At 36.2% G+C, this 18,185-nt stretch overlaps 1 protein-coding gene across 5 annotated transcripts in view; it reads left to right on the forward strand.

Annotated features, from left to right (window-relative positions):
* The window catches only part of LOC107675353 (syntaxin-binding protein 5-like), a 164,212-nt gene that overhangs the window by 17,103 nt on the left and 128,924 nt on the right, over positions 1–18,185 (forward strand). For all 5 annotated transcript variants that reach the window (XM_016469651.1, XM_016469653.1, XM_016469652.1 and 2 more), the window contains exon 2: positions 2,708–2,805. In XM_016469651.1, coding sequence (XP_016325137.1) covers positions 2,708–2,805 — 98 coding nt within the window. The remainder of the gene's footprint in view (positions 1–2,707; positions 2,806–18,185) is intronic.

Genomic DNA, 18,185 nt, shown 5'->3' on the forward strand with positions numbered 1-18,185 from the left:
CGTTGCAAAGCAACCATACAGCAAATTAGGTTTCTACAATATTTAGTAGTAGCTTATCAGTGGTGAATGTCAGTTAATGTACATATGGCATAAATGTACGGAAAAATCAATTAAAGATGTAATCAAACAGATGATGAACACTATTAACAGCAATTATTATATGATGCTATCAACCTTATAGCAAAATTTGGTAGTTCTGTATGTTGTTTCAGGGTTGGCATCATCTGAGGTCCTCTGAGGGGGGATATTATAATTCCTGATATTATTGACTGCATTATCTATAACATTTATATTCTTTGTATATTTTTCTTCTTCAAAAACATTGTTAGGGCATTGTTAATATCTTGTGGTGTTATTTTTCTTGTCAAATTTTAGAATTTTTAAATTGTCATCATGATACACATTTTTGCCTTTGTTATTACTGATTAAACTCATCAGTGACAAGCATTTTATAATTTGACAAGTAACAGTGACAAGTAATTTTATTGATAATGAGATTAACACCGGTTGCAGGTGGATTAGCAGGAATAGATTAACTGATCTGAACCCATGAACTCAAGAGTTATTGTGTTCACATGTCATTGTTGTGTCCTTGAGCAAAGCACTTAACCCAGTGATGCTCCACAGGGGCCATCCTTACAGTTAGCTGTCTGCTAACGGCAGATAACAGCATCTTGACTTTGATTTGTGAAAATGTGTAACGTGTGAGAAGTTGTAGAGGTTAAATGGTGTGTGATTTACAGAATAAAACTCAGGGCTCTTAACCAGAAGGTTGCTAGTTCAAGACCCACATACAGCAAGCCATCACCATCAGGCCCCTGAGTAAGGCACTTAACCTACCGTGCATCAATTTAAAATCTTGCTAAGTATTTTATTTATTTATTTATTTATTTTTTGGCATTATTGATAGCTTATTTCAGTTTTATTTTTTAATTATACTTTATTTTAGATTATTTATTACTTTGGTTGTGTATTGATGTTTTGACAATATGAGCCATAAAGTACTTTAAAACTGAATTTAATTGAAATTGAGATGAGAAACAATGTTTTGAATATGTTTAAGGGATCATGTAGCAGATGCAGGAAGGCCAATGAGAAGTGAGTAATCTTGTTATTAAATAAACAGAGACTAAACAAACAAGGTTTTGGATTTTGCCAGTTTTGTGGAAAACGAAGTGGCTGGTTTAGGTGGTTGTTTCAATTTTGACCATGAATGTGATGGTTGGTCTTGAGGGGTACCATTGTTTTTGCACAGCAAGCGTTGACAGCTGTGTGACCTTCAGCTGAGATGAAGATAGACTGAGTGGGGGAGCGTTGGCTGGGGGGTAGGGGAGCTTGGTTTTGATGAAGTTGATCTTGAGTGGTCAGCGAGGTGCCAGAAAGGCATGCTGAGATCTTTGCTGAGATTGTAGACATGGAGACATGGGAAAGGAAAGTGGAGTGTTGTCAGCATGGCGGCATCATCTTTGATGATATATGATTGTGTGATGGAAAGGTACCCTGATTTAAATCCCAAGTGATCTTGCTTTGCAGTAAACTACGTAGCAGGCCATATCTGTTTTGATATTTTACTGACTTGAGTAATTTGACCTGTGCTGTGTTATCAACATAATGTCAAACATTAACAGGTGAAGAGACTTTTTTTTTGCAGACAGAAAGCAACTGAAGTATGAAAGTTATAGCATAGGAAGCTGATTGAAAAAATGTAACTTCTAAGTCACAAATTGTTTTGAATGAGGGGGACAGGTGCAACAGAATGTGGAAACACTTATGCGCTGTGGGAGGCTTTCAGTACTGTTGTTTATGTATCCTATGCCAGAATCCGTTAATGCAGCCAGACTGATAAAGTTTGAACTTTGCACTTTTACATATTTACTTAGCCAATAATAATAGAGGCTTTTAATTTGGTAAAGCAAATTTGGTAATAGTTAGCTTTTGGTAAGAAATTCTGACATTTTTGAAGAGTAAAATAGGATGCATAAGGTTTCCGCCTCACCTTACAAGGTAACTTTCAGCTTGTATATCAGCATCTTGAATATTATGTGAGTAACTGATCAACAGTTTTGCATACAAATCTGAAAAGTATGTCTTATAAGTTTGAGAAGAATAACTGATGTATATTTTTTCATCTTATATTATTCTATGCATTATTTAACTACTGTAGCTCTGTAATAAACAGGCTCTTTCTTGAGCAGAAAATCAGCTTATTAGAATGATTTCTGAAGGATCATGTGACACTAAAGACTGGCGTAATGGCTGCTGAAAATTCAGCTTTGTCATCACAGGAATAATTTAAATTTTAAAATATACTAAAATAGACAAGTTATTTTAAAAATAATGAAAAAATGAATTTGACAATATTACTTTTTCACTGTATTTTTAATCAAATAAATGCAGCCTTGGTGAGCATGAGATGCTTCTTTCAGAAACATTAAAACATCTTACCAACCTCAAACTTTTGAACAGTAGTGTATGCCAAACAAATAAAATATTGCAGAATATATCTTGAAACAGAGGGGAAGGAGCGGGTGGCTGCACATTGAGCAGTAGAAAGCTGAAGTATTTTTTCTCAGGAGAGTAGGAGGGGTTGCAGGCAGGCCGTAGGCTGTGTCACTATTATGTGGGAATAACTTAAGTTGCCTACAGTACTTTGTTCTTAACGTAGCACACTCTTTTTCATGTTTTCTCTGTTTTAATTTCTCTGCAGACAGTGCGTCATGGTGTTCCCTATCAGCCCACAGCTCTGGCATTTGACCCGGTGCAGAAGATCCTTGCCATTGGCTCTCGTTCCGGAGGAGTACGGCTGTATCCTTTTTTTCTCCCCTCAGTGATGCAATGCTGTTTGCTCCACAGTGTAATTTCAAGACTTTAGAAGGACTTTTGGGCTTTGGGATAGCTACTGTCGGAGGTAAGGTATAATGCTGTCATGTTTCCTCGCTTTAAAGACCTCCCTATGGCATAGAGGGGTGTAAGACCATTTGACTGACTCCCAGAGGAATCGCCCACAATGTTACTAATGCATTAATACTGAGAATGACTGACAGAAAAATAGACAGAGAGAGACAGATAGAATGAGACACCCAGTTCCAACATAGTTGGATAAATAATGGATAAACGTGAGTACTGGCGACTAATAGAAACCCATATTAGCATTAGCTTAGCATTTTTTCTGTAATTTCTTTGGCAGCATTATTGAACAGGCCCATATGGAATCTGTGTCTGCAAAACTCCACAGCAAATGAATTGAGTCAAATCAGTATTCTTGCCTTACCAGTAAGCAATAATGTTTTATTTTCAGAGATGTCTCATTCGATTTGCCGGGAAAGTTCCCGGCTTCGGTCATTCATGTTCATGTGTTTACATCATGTTTGTTAACAATAAAAGAAGGTCCAGCTACTTTGCGAAGAGCAGTACTAAAGCACATTTGAAGTTAAAAAGCTTTAAGCAGCTAATAAGACTCACTATTACCACATTTTTCCACATTTAAATTCTGCAGATTTTCCCCAAAACATAGAAAATGCAAAGTCAGCAGATTCCATGTTGGTCTTATTAAAAGTATTATTTCCAATACAGATGCAATGAATATAAATTCACAAAAGAGAGAGAGCTCATAATTTAGAAGAGAACTTAGAAGCAAACGTGTGATTTGATTTGTGGTGTGTTTGATTTATTTCCTCAGCCACATGAATAAATTAATCATGTTCCTTTAACTTGATGCCAGCACTTGTACAGCTTGAGTGTCTGGAGTGTTTTATGATTTGGAAACATTTCCTGCAAAAAAAAAAAAATCAACATTTATTTTTTTTGGTTCGTCCTTAATGATCATGCTATTTATTTAGTTTATCACAAGAGGTTTCCTTGCAATATTGAGGAAACAAAGCCTGTGTGCAGAGAGTCAGACAAAGCAGGAAGCAGAGAGAAGAAATGCCCAGAAATCATGTGGCAGATGAAACGATGAAAGGAGGGAGGAAAAGAGAGATAGTAGGCCATTTTTGCATCACAGTGAATTAGCTTTGTGCTAATTATGGACCTGTCATTACCGTAGATAACTATGGACTGTGTTACTTAACTGTGAAAAGCATGACACTCCCTGTCTCTCTCTTTCTTCAAGATACTTTTTTTTTTCTCCGCTGTTTCTGTCTGTCTATCCTTCCTTCCATGTGTATTACATGCTAATGAGACATGAAAAGAAGGGGCTTTGACTCTGTTGGGAGTCATTTCTGTGTCACCTGACAGTTTTGGCATGGACTATTGTGACGAACTCACTGTATGCAAAAATTTTAGATCATCATTGTATTTTGTTGCATTACATACACGGCAAGGAGTACTGTATTCCTAGGCCCTTTATTAGGGGGCCTAATAATGCCCATAGTTAAAAAGGCTTAACAAGCACATATGGGTGTAGTGTTTGTCTAGGGATGCACAATATATGGGTGCACATATATTGGTTATTCGTCAATATTAGAGATTTTTTATGTACTGTAATATACATGCTACCGTTCAAATGTTAGGGGTCGGTAAGATTTTTTCTTTATGTTTTAAAAAGAAATCTCTTAATCTTACCAAGACTCACCTATACTTTTAAAAAGTACTGTAAGTATTAACATGTTTGATTAGATATGTAATTGTGCATTTTTACATTTAGATCACCTTTACCACTATTTACCACTTGCTTAAAGTTAATCTTTAAAGACACTAATGATTTAAAAATTAACTGTTAAATGAAATCTGATGCCAACATTTACTTGCAGCATACATTTTTTTTAAATGCTATACAAAATGCTATAGAATTCCTACTTTTGGACATACAGTTGATTTTCTTTCTGATGGCTTACTGGTTGTATTTGTTTGACTCTTTCTCTCAATCTTTCACTGACTCCGGGCAGAATGGTATATTTAGTTCTTGTTCAGAGCTCTGTATTGATTGAGAGAGCCCAAAGTTAAACATTCACACTGCACTATTGATTATCAACCTTTCTGTGCACTCACTGCATACACTGTCTGCAAATCATTTTTATAGGAGAATACTCTGCGTGTGTATGTGTATGAGTTTGCATTTGTGTTCATTTTAGAAAGATTTGTAAATATATATTAAAGTAGTCTCTCTTTATAGTTTAGGAAAGAAAGACAGCTGACAGTTGTAAAATATACGCTTGCATTATGTATTGTGTATAAAAATAGGCACAATGCTGAAGTAAGCAAGGAGCACATCATACTAACCAGATTTGTTGATGTCAACTATGCGTGTGTGTGTGTGTGTGTGTGTGTGTTGTTGCAGATCTTGGCAGGGTGGCAGAATGCAGGGCTGAGATTGGTGTGGCATTCACTTCACTGCAGTCAGCTAACTGCACACGCTCTATGAATGAAGACAAAGAATCAATCTCATACTAATCCTATAAAGTCATTCTGAGCTTGTGCAAAGGAAGCAATGTTATAGAATCAAACACGGGCAAAAACATCTGTCTTAAGATTCTGTTTCGAGAAAATACATGAAAAATTTAGCTCAATCCATGTGCAAATGAATTTGACCCCTGAAATTCTTCAAAATGGCACAATTTCAGGATGGTACACAACATTTGTTTCTGTTTGTGAGTAAGAGTAGCATATTCAGTGTTATTTAGAAAAGTTGCACAGTAAAATGGTAAAAGTGTAAAACATGAGGTTCCAGTTCATTTATACACTACCATTTAAGTTTTAGTTTTGGGTCAGTAAGATTTTTTAATGTTTTTAAAAGAAGTCTCTTATGCTTAACAAGGCTGCATTTATTTGATCAGAAATACAGAAAACTTTAATATTGTGAAATATTGTTACAATTTAAAAAGTTAAAAACTTATTTTTATTTAAGTTTAAATGTTTTCTATTTTAATATACTTAAAATGTAATTTATTATTGTGATGACTCCATTCTAATATTTCGATTCAAATATGTTGATTTCATGTTCAAGAAACATTTCCTATTATTATAAAAAAAACATTATTATTTACTAAATTATTTTCAGTTGTGATAAAATTAAAGTCAGACTGGTGCATGATTGAGGGTGACAGTTGACTCCCTTCCGAACATGGGCCTCTCAAATCTACACCTTTGAGCATATATGTCATTCATCTCTGGTGTTTTTGTTAGGATCTCCTTTGTGACACGGGTACACTATGGGCTGCTTTTTGTGTGAAGTAGTCCTTATCGTAGCAGGAAGTGAAGAGAGGATTACTGTCCAATAGGAGGATGGTAATAGAATTCTCTATCCGTGTGTGTGCGCATGTATGTGTTCAAAGACGTAATTCAATTCAATGTGCATTTCTCAGAGAGTTTGTAAGTTTGTATGTGTGCCAGTGTGTGTAAGTGCATACTGTACATGCGAACAGGTAATAGAATTCTCCTCTGTGATAAGCTGTCGATTCTCATCAAAGCGGACTAGCGGAAAGAAAGAGAGAGAGGAATTGGTATTAAAGTGATGATGAATTTTGGTGAGATGGCAAAAGCAGAGGTGGGTGGAGTCATGTAACCTTCTGCATCATTTTTCCCCCCTCTTTCTGTTTCATTTTTATTGGAACGGGGAAAGAGGGAGTGTCAAAGAGCAGGAACTCTTTTCATTATCAGGCAGGGCACGTTTAGAGTTCACCGCAGCCTCTGTCTATTTAATGTCGGAATTATGGGCGAAACACATGCACGCACTCACACGCTCATCCAAACACATCTAACACAGCCACACAGTAACATGCACAAACACCAAGGCAATGACAGATGTCTTGTGCGTGTGGTCAGAGTGACAGTGAATAATGCTGAGATCTTAGCGCTGACGCTGATAGTTAGCACACTGCTATCATCTTTCCTGCTGACAATATGTTACCCTTCTTTATAGCCTCTCTTAATATTTATAAAATGTTAGCACCAGTTCTCTCATGCTGATTTTTAAAATTCTCTTTCTCTTTTTATCAAAATTACTTTGATACATTTGATTTTAACATTAAATTTGTTCTCTCCAATTAATCTCATATTTTATTACAACCACATACATACATATAGTACACAAAATTTGCTTTCAAATCTGATTGGTTAGACTTATGTGGAAGTTTTTTGTTTGTTTTTGTGAAAGAAATGTATACTTTTATTCAGCACTTTTAATCATTTCATTTGAATGCTTTTCTTTTGAACTTTCTGTTAATCAAAGAATTCTATACAGATATGTATCACAGTTTCCAGAAACAAATATTAAGCAGCACAACTGTTTTCAACATTGATAATAATAAGAAATGTTTCTTAAAACCAAATCATCATATTAGAATGATTTCTGAAGGATCATGTGACACTGAAGACTAGAGTAATGATGCTGAAAATTCAGCTTTGTCATCACAGGAATAAATTACATTTTTAAATATTCAAGTTACCTTGTAATACTATTTTACAATATTACTGTTTGCACTGTATTTTTGATCAAACAAATGCAGCCTTGGTGAGCATGAGAGACTTGAATTGTATGGACTTTCTTGAATGGTAGTGTATCTGATTTTAGATTTACCTAGTTCTGAATGTCACAAAAAGCTAACTGCTTGGTTGATTTACAGTCTCTTCGTGAATTTTGGCCAGAATAAGCTGTAATGTGGACCAGATTTCATGCTTATGCATGAAACCCTTAAACACAATGGCCCTGTCCGAATTGGGGCACTTGATGTTGCAGTCTTCCAGTGGCTTAAGGTTCTGATTCCCCTTTATGGCTGCTATGTACCCTCAATGCACACTTTTGCTGAGCGTGCACTGATGCACACTGCTACCCAACAGTCTGTGCAGCATTACTTCACCAAAGTGTGGACTCGAAGGAAGGGTTCCAAGGGCAACATTTGGGACAGGGCCGACGTGACTGGTTATGGATACATACATTAACAGCTTCAGTGATTGAGATTTTGTCACCACTGACAGGGATCTATGATTGTCATGTCCAGCTCAGCCTTTTGAAATGTCTCACTGCTCTTTTTGAGGTTTATACACTATTTCCTGAAATATCAGTGTAGCATTTAAATAGTGTTAACACTTTAGGTAAGTCTAGGTTTTAGGCTTTGGTTCTGCATATATCAGACACTTTGTGCGCATCCTGCTTTCGGTCACCTGTGCACGAGAGTCAACATGTACAAGTCACTGTCTTTGTAGTGTAAAGCTGGCTATAGACCTTCAGGGCAGACAGCATATTGATTTTTGCATGGATATAAACAAGGCTGTGAGGACTAAACTATAGTCGTTACAATGGTACATTACGTATTGTATAAAGGTACTACATCATATCAATTTCAAAACTCACAACTTTCAAAATTGTTTTTGTCTACTAAAAAGTTTCTTAGGAAATATGTTTTGTCTGCTGAACAATTGGCATATTGGCATATTGGCAATTGGTCCCTCACAGCCTTATTGTCATTCCTGTCTATAGATGGTTAAATAGATGCAAGAAGAGAATGCCAATATTACAATGTATTGCAAGTATTACAGTGATGTCACCAGCATCATTAATATTCATCCATTCATGTTAGCAAATCTTTGTGTTGTGGACTCAGAAAACATTGCCAAGCCATATGCCCATGATTAAGACACACACACACACACACACACACACACACTCAGACTGTAGCGAGGGACCTGTGCAGAGAACTAAATTACATTGATTTAAACTGATTTATAGTGAACACCGCTAATTAAATTAGTGAACATTTTATGGCCGCAACAAGATACAGGACACACACACACACACACACACACACACACATTTTTTTGTCTATCATGGCATATGGACTTCACATTAACTTCTGTTGTTTTATACTGAGCCAATAATATTTTCTATCCCCTAACTTACATAGAAACCTTTCTGCATGTTTACATTTTCATTAAAACATCAATTAGTATGTTTATTAAGTAATTTCCTCTTGGGCCCATTGCCTGCTCCACAAAATGAAGGTGATTTCTGGTTTTACTGTCCATCTGGGAACTTTTGGTCCCCACAATGTAAGCATACTTTGCTATATATAGGCTAGTTGTGGATATTTTTTCTCTAGTTATGAATATAGTGAAAGGTCATAGAGATATTCAAAGCAGCAGAGTAGAAAGGTTAATCATGTGTGATTAACGTGTGTGTGTGCGTTTGAGGGCTTTCATTCTTTACTTAATTAAGATAATATTTGGATTATGTTTGTGTGTCCTTGAGGCTTCTGTCCTTTCAGGCTTCAGTTAACCAGCGTACAAATTGCTTTGGTGTATTATGTGTCGTGTGTTATGTTTGCATATATATGTGTATGTGTGTGTGTGCACACTATGTTGATTTTTGTCTTGATGTGCGTGCAATGCATGTGAACTGCCTCCTTGACCTGGTCTCGGTTTGATGGAGTGGTCAAGTTTTGGCGGAAGTTGATTGGCTGATTATTAGAGGGATGGAGGGAATGTGGGGGTGGCGGCAAGGCAAGGATGGAAAAGAGAGATAAATGGCGTTATTCGTTCATTGTGCGGAAATGATTGCAATTAGAGCAACTGAAAGAAAGGCCTATGGGCTTGATGAGTGTGGAGGTGGAGAGGTTGAAGCGCAGATCAAAGGAATGATGGAGGGAAAAAAATTGATTGACTGACTGGTACACACACACACACACACACACACACACACAGAGCTGTCAAGTGTACTCACACTGAGGCGAACATTCCTGCACTCTTACAATAGAATAAAAGCTTCTTCAGTGGTTAATTGTAGCAACTAGAACTTCTGATCAAGAAATATTTTATACTGTATAGTGTGGTAGTTTTTAACCTTAGCAAACTTCAGAGGATGCAGGATAACTTAAAACGAAAAAATATAGCATTTTTAAAAATATTATTATTAATAAATAATATTAATACTAAATATATTAAAACATTTAAAAACTAAAATAAAATAAAATACCAGTAACTATTGTTTTTTTGTTGTGGTTAATTAACTGACTTATTTTGACACTCCCAGTTTCTGTAAATAATATATTTTAGTTTATATATTACCTTTATAGTTCTAATAATATTATATTATGTAATGTGACTTTGAATATTATGCTTGACTGTGGGAGCCTTCTAGCCAAAAAGGCTGGGAAAATTGTTATAGGGTTGTAATAGTGGGTGACTGATATATTGTCATATTTGGCTTTATTTATTTATTTAGATTTATATATTTATTTAGTACATCAGCTGGTAAGTGTTGGAAGCTGGAATTTTATTTTGACAGCAGATAAAGCTGATATACTGATTTACTTTTTTCAAGTTCACATTACTATTATTTAATTATTTATTTAATTATTTAATTTTATTTATTTATTTTTACAAATTTTACACATTATTAATTTTATTTAAAATGTAACTATTAACATTATTAAAAAAAAACTCATATTGGTCATCCACTTATGCTTGAGTTGACTATGGTTCTTTGGAGATTAAAATGTTCTTGATGGAACAATATAGGATTGTTGGTCCAATACCATCCAGTGTATTGGTTTCTGGGTATTTTAAAGCACCACCACAAAGATGATTTATTGGTTTATTGAAGAACTAGATAATAAAAACCTCAATAAATCTTATAAAGGTTCTCCTAAGGTGTGTTCAGACTGTAAAACCTTATTTAGATTAGTGGGAACTTTGAATGTCGTGCAAGAGTCGTATGGACCACTTTTATGGAGTTTGAGCTTGAGTTTGAGTTTTATTAGACATAAAAAATGACAATACATCTGCAGTACACTTCTTTATCAAGGAGAACACAATAAAGTAACAAGACTTATTACATTGTGGTCCTTGATATTAGAAAAGAACTATTTTTGTGATGACAGTCATTTTTGGCATACATTTCATACTAATATAATTTTCACACTCAAACACACACCACAGAGACAATCTTCACAACAGTACAATAATCCAAATATGTCAAATTTAAGACAGCCCATCTAAAAACATTTTCTTCACTCTTTTACTAAAACCCTCATAACCTGTTATAACCTTAATGTCCAAAGGCAACGTTTTATAAAGTCTTAAACCTACATAAATTAAGATCCACAATGCTCTGTCTAGTAAAATGACCAGTTCTTAATTTAACCTGGGAAAATTAAGAATTAAAATACACTGGAGCTCTATTATCAATTATTTTATGTACCACTTTTAGATTCAAAAATGCTAATATTTAGTTAACCAACCGAGCTTCTGAAAGTGTCTGTTTTCCACATGACTAAAACATTGTAATACTAAAACTAATCTCACCAATTTGTTTTGTGATTTTTGCCATTTTGCCATCCACATACTAGTTAAATCAATCATCCAAGAGTTACACGCATACTCAAAATGACATTGAACAAGTCCTATAGCAAGCACTCTTAAACTTTCACTATCAAAAAACTAGTATATCTTGCAATGTATTTGATGCATTAACTTTCCGCAACACGTTCCAAATCATATTTACTCCACTTAAATTATTATCCAAAACACAGCCAACGTAATTAACCGATGTTCTATTTGCTAGGACATAACCATCAACATCAACCATCAAAAGTCCTTTGCCTTATGCAATTTAGACCGACCTGACTGCTGTAGCGCCCTCACTCGAGGGGGTGAGCTTTCCCATGCCGTACCGTCGCCGGGCGGCAGCTGGGAATATCGCTCGTTGGAGCTCTCTGAGCCCTGAAGCACCGAGGGTGGCAGGGGTATCAGTGACTCTCCGTGAGGGCACTGAGGAGGATCGGGCACCGTATACTGAGTCGGTCTAGAAGACCCCGACTGAGAGCGTCGCCCCAACCCCCGTTATTTTTGCGGAGGGGTGCGGGTTGCAACGCTCTGTTTTTGTGACTGGCAATATGAGGAGCCTGACGGCTGGGGCTGCTGAGCGGGAGCATGTGCCTGGGAGCGACGAGGGAGGAACCGTTGAAATGCCGCCGCTTGCTTTCTCGCCTCCTGGAACCTCTCGAAAGCCCCACAATATTAGAATAATTAGAGACTGTGGAGCTATAGATACGGGAAGAATACGGTTTTTCCCACGATCTTGTCACCTCGGCATGGAGATCGGGAAAAAACGGAAGGCCCCGTCGTGAAGGCTGTCAGCGGGATCGGGAGCCTGGCCGCTCTCATCAAACACGGCCAGGCGAGAGCGGAGCGTGCGCAGCGAGAGCAGCTCGCAGTCATGACAATCAGCCCCCTCGAGAGCTGACCGTGCATGCTCCGCTCCCAAACAAACGACACACAAATCGTGTGTATCCCCCGCCGTCAGATATCGTGGGCAGGGAGGAACACAGCGTTTGTAATGCCGTTCGCTCGCCATAGACTTTTTCATGATTGTTTATATATATATATGCTTGTGTGGACAGACAACAGTAAATAGACAGACACATACACAGAGCACTACTGAAGAGCAGAAGCTGGTTTGCGCTCTGCCGGATGCGCTTTTATACTTTCTGGTGCTTACGTCACCCCGCTCGTGACGTCTCACTGCTCCATCGGACTGATTTGACACGTGCTTCAGAACGCGGTCACGCAAGGGCGTTCCCAAAGCGAATCTCGACGCAGCTCGAGTTCCTGAAGGGGAACCAAGATTTTACTGTACATGAAAAAAGTACTTATTTTGTCTAATGATATTGAATGGTTAACAGTATCAAAAGCCTTCTGCAGATCCAGCAGAACCATCCCACACGTTTCCTCTATCAGTCTCTTTCCTAATAAAATCTGTCAAATATAATATGCAAGTGTCAGTTGAATAAGACTTTCTAAAACCTGACAGAAAACCATAAATGAATTTATTTTTACTTAAATACACATAAATCTGCTTGAATACCCCTTTTTCTATTATTTCAGAAACAACACTCAATATAGAAACTGGTCGAAAATTTCAGAATCAGAATCAGAAGAGCTTTATTACCAAGTATGTTTACACACACAAGGAATTTGACTTGACGGCTATCGTCATATCATACAAAGAGACACCAATGTTTCAGAGACACCAATGTTTCAGGAGCTTAGTACACAGAATAGGACACATAAATAATGTAATAATTTTTTCTATCTTCATATCTGCTGGTACTATACCTTTCTCTAATGAAAGATTGATGATATATGTGAGAGTAGGTGCAATAATACTAGCTCTATCCCTTAAAAACCTTGCTGGAATTTAATCCAACCCAGTCGCTGTAGACACATTTAATTGCTCTAAAATGACTTAATATCTTCCACTGAAACTTTACTAAAAGAAAAAGAATTTGGCAACATACCTTTTCTTTGATAAACACCTCTAACAAATTCAATCCCATAGATTCCTTTATTCAATGGACATTTTTACACTAAACTTGTAGCAACAGATGTGAAAGAATTATTTACCTTTTTTCAACTTCTATCAAATTCTATCATGCCTTCAACATCTAACCCTATCTTGGTTGAGGTAGGGTCAGACTTCCCTATTGGTGTGATCTTCTTTAATACTTCCATAAAGATTTAGAATCCCCAAACCTTCCTTTTAATTGATCATTAATAAAATGACTCTTTGCTACCTTTATCTTTTTCTGTACTAAATATTTCTAAATACTTTTCAAAATCATCTAAATCCTGTATTTAATTGCTTTATTTCTATTTTTTATTAATTCAATTATTGTTTGATTCATCCAAGGACTGACTTTTTGTTTGATTCTCATTTCTCTGAGGGGAGCTACTTATCTACAACTTTAGGAAATACATTCTTAAATTTCATCCAAGCCTCTTCAACATCATAAATATTTTGTTTGTACTCCCACCTGATTGATCTAATTTAATCTTTAAAATATTCAACGTTATAATATTTCAACAACCTAGTCTGTACAGTTTTGTGATCCATAAACTTACATTTATAACTCTTTCTTGTGCAAAAAATTATGAAATGATCACTTCAATAGATCAATAGAATAGGTAGAAAGCACAGCAGCGTCTAGAAAGCACAGCAGCGTCTCTACTTCCTCCGCAAACTAAGAAGAGCCAGAGCCCCGGCCCCCATCATGTACACCACACTAGAATAAGTTCTATAATACTCTCTCCCTTTTCCCAAAAATTCTAGTGGATTGATTAATAATCCAAGTTAAATTAAATTGATTACATTGATCTCAGAGCATTATAATCCTCACACACTTTCTTACTAACATCAGTGTTAAAATCACCGATAATAATACATATAATAATCAACACGTCCAGCAATAATATCTCACCCCCCACATTTATATCAACCTCATTAAAATTCAAATCATCACGAATATAAACACAAATCCCCCCACGTTTTATCAGAAAGAGTAGATGATGACCAAATTTTGATTTTGAACTATCCCTTTAAGTATACACTAAATATTCTGTCCACACAGACACAAATATGGTCCCATGAGAGTTAGGGACACAGATCAAATCTCACACAGACACATGTGGGCCTGTGCTCAATCGATATCCTCAGGAGTCAGGGCCTCCCTGATTGCCTTTCAAGTGTTCCAAATGAACGCAGCAATGGATAGGGCAGAAGAAAGTGAAGAGATATATGTGTTATTGAATGAATGTTGTTCATCTTCCGCCACTAAACTTTTTGCCTTGCTATCTCTCTCTCTCTTACATTCTTTTTATTTATTTATTTATTTGTTCTCTTTGCTGTTGTGGGCATCCTGTCTGTATAGACAGGGGCGTGTCCAGGATTTTATACTTGGGGTGGCAAAGAGGGGGCAAGAGCAGAATGAGGGGTGGCAACTATAGATCAGTGTTTGTACAGTGTTGGGGAGTAACTAATTACATGTAATGGAATTACGTAATTTAATTACAAAATAATTGTAAGTGCAATCTGTTACAGTTACCGAGAAAAAAAAGTGTAATTAAATTAGCCTACAGTTACTTATGAAAATCTTAACAATTACAAAGGGGGTTTTCACACAAACACGCACATACAGATTTGATTCATTTATTTCTTAATTGCAGTGACTGCTCTAAAATACGAAGCACCAATGTTTCAGGAGTTTAGAACACAGAATAAGATGCATGCTTATTCGATAACTGTTTAATTTCCTATTTGGGTTTATGCATATGCTTTAAGATTAACTGATTTTTTCTCCAAGGCATTGTTAGATGCCAGTGTGTCCTGTCATAGCTGTGAAAAGATTTGATTTTAAAAACAGTATCATAACTATCAAACTATTTCTTGTTATGATTTTAAACCTGTATTTAACCAGAATCCGATTGATCTCAAAGTAAAAAAGGTGCTTAAGTCTGATTTTGTAGTGGCTGTGCTTTAAAATTAAATGATTATAATCTTAATTCAAGTGATGCAGGCTTTTGAAAGTCTGACAATAATCAGTGTTGAGTTCTACTGTAAGATTATTAACCCTCTGTAACGGGGCTGACGAGACGTGAGACGTGTGGATCCATCTGCAAGCTTTATTAAAGAGACGTGGTAAACAGGCAGGGTCAAACAATGGCAAACAGGTATATGGCGGGCAAAACACAAGAATAGTCCCAGGGCTAGCGTAGGTCACCGATCGGCAGACAGAATCACAGGGGCGAGACGAGAGGGAAAAATCCAGGAAAACAGGCAAAGATCAGAAACCGCGGAAACAGGCAAGGCAAGGCAAAACAAGGAAAACACAGAGACTCTCTCTACTAATAGTGAAGCTGTGGATTTTGATTACTTCAAAACACAAAGAAATTTTCGGTATAACTTTCTGTTTCTAGCATTTTTATTGACAAATCACAGGGCAGCGTTGACAATATTTTTTGTTTCTGTGTGTGAGTGATCCGTTATGTGTCTGTACATGTGTGCGTGCAGTACAATCCTTGTAGGCAGAACTAGTTTAGAACGGCTATAGTTATGGCATTAATTGTGCTAGTGATTGAGCGGTAGTGGTGCACTCTGAGAGCGAGCGAAAACCAGAATTCTCCGACTTTCAAAAGATCCCCGCTTCAGTTAAAATCACGCTGCTCCGCTTTCAATGCACTTCGATCCCATATGCTGCTTTGGGGTGGCAACTGGGGTGGCAAAGCTCATTTTAAGGTTGGCAGTTGCCACCCCGTGCCACCCTTGTGGACACGCCACTGTGTATAGACAGACAGAGTTATAGAGAAACAAACGGAGAGAGAAACTAAAACAAATAGAGAGAGAGAAACTAAACTTGCTTTTATCTCTATCATTGCAACATTTAGATTTATCTTTGTCATTAAAATTGAAGTTACCTTTATTCCTTTTTGTTATATTTGTTAATGTTATTTTTCTATTTGCATTATACACTGCTTTGATAAAGCAAATGATCATTGCAGGAGGAGTCTTACAGATGTGCAGTTTTTTTTTTTTTTGCGTCAAGTACACTAAATTGAATAGAAAATGAAAAGGAGAAAAACAGACAGAGAGGAAAAGAGAGTTATTCGTTTTATCTTTTAATTGTTCACCTTTTTATTTGCTAGACAAATTCTGCTTGCTGTTTTTAGCTCTGTCTGTGTGTGCACTCATGAGCTCGACCTGTATGACACGCAGATAGAAAAAGGCTAATAGGAGTATTAGAGAGACAGAAAGGGAAAGGAGGAGGATGGAATAAAAAGAAAGAGATGGATGGATGAATGAGCAGAACTGATTTGATGGGCCCCTGGACACACCCAGTGCAGCAAGAGGCATGTTGTGTGTGTGTGTGTTTCTGTGTGTAGTTGCAGTTTGGACTAACAGGCCTAGATTATACACCTGTAGTTTGTCTCTGTCCAGCATGTACAGTATACATGTTAATCTTATTTTATGATCACTGTCCCAATTTGTCCCGCAAGACTTAATCCGTGTCCTGCATTTCAATTATGTCTGTATTATTTTCTTCTTCCCTGAATTTACAATACCACAATAAAAATATATTACTAAAAATGTGATTGCCGTTTAAAAATCCATTTGTGCAGCTGTCATATTCTAGCTTAGTAGACTGAATAGGTCCCGTAAAGTAAATTACATTGTATCACTCTAATGCCTGCACAATTAAACTAAATCTATTACGTCTGTAGCGAATAAAGTGAAAATGAAATTAAAAGTGTTGATTGCAGCATTAAATTTAGATATGCTCTAAACTTTATATAAAAATTATATTATTTTTTACTTATAACAATATATGTGTGAAAGCAGCAGTTAAGAATGCATCTGATTACAGCGATGTGGATGTTACACGAACTCTGCAGTTTGGTACTCCAGTAAAGTCAGTGTCGCCTTCAGTTAGAATTACAACTTGATTTTCTGTTATAAAGCGGCTCTCCAGTGTGGAGCTAGCTAATGATCAAATCTTTTTATTAGTTGGAAAAAATATTTCATTAAAGTTATAGTTTGGTTTGCAGAGATCAAAACTTGATCTAGCTCAGGACTGTTTTGATTATCATTACCCTATAAGGTATTTTAAGAGAGATTATGTTGTGAATAAAATAGTTTATGAAAAAATAAAACATCTTATCACTTACCTTTATTTTGTTTCTTATCCATATGACTTACAAAAGGAGATGTTAGGCAGAATGATGTGTCATTCAGTTACTTTTTCATATAGCTAATTAAATGGTGAATAAGACAGTTTCTCTGTCATCTTATTTTGTGTGCCAAATATATCTATTTGTATAAATTAACTGTATAATTGTAATTACATAATATGACTTTCAAAAGCTGAAGTGATTACCTTCATTTATTTGTTATAATGTGCATAATTAAATATTTTAACTAATTGCAAAAGCTGAATAATAAAATGTCTACTGATTAATCAGTGAAATAATTGCTTAGTCAATTAATCGTTCTAATAATAGTTAGATTAATCGATTACAAAAATAATCGTTTGTTGCAGCCCTACCTCCGCCTATGCTTTACAACAAATGTAAATCAATATTTACATAGTATAATAGTAGTAAATTTCTCTCTCACACACGTGTCCCACAATGTCCTGCAAATCACATCTACTTTCCTGCTACAGAGCAATAACCAGGTGGTTACCCTAATCTTACAGTTGGCCTCTGCATTGTACATATTTTTTTTATCTTTTAATTTAATCTTTTAAATGTGGATTAATAGCTTGATTATAACTGCATTTGTAAATGTACTAACTGTCTTAATTTGTTGTATGGAAATTAGGGATGCACCGATACCACTTTTTCCAGTACTCGCCTGATACCGATACTTTTATTTTTGGTACTTGCCGATACCGAGTACCGATACCAATATTTTCATT

Source organism: Sinocyclocheilus anshuiensis, unplaced genomic scaffold, assembly GCF_001515605.1.
Source record: "Sinocyclocheilus anshuiensis isolate Anshui unplaced genomic scaffold, SAMN03320099.WGS_v1.1 scaffold656, whole genome shotgun sequence".
Lineage (NCBI taxonomy): Eukaryota > Metazoa > Chordata > Actinopteri > Cypriniformes > Cyprinidae > Sinocyclocheilus > Sinocyclocheilus anshuiensis.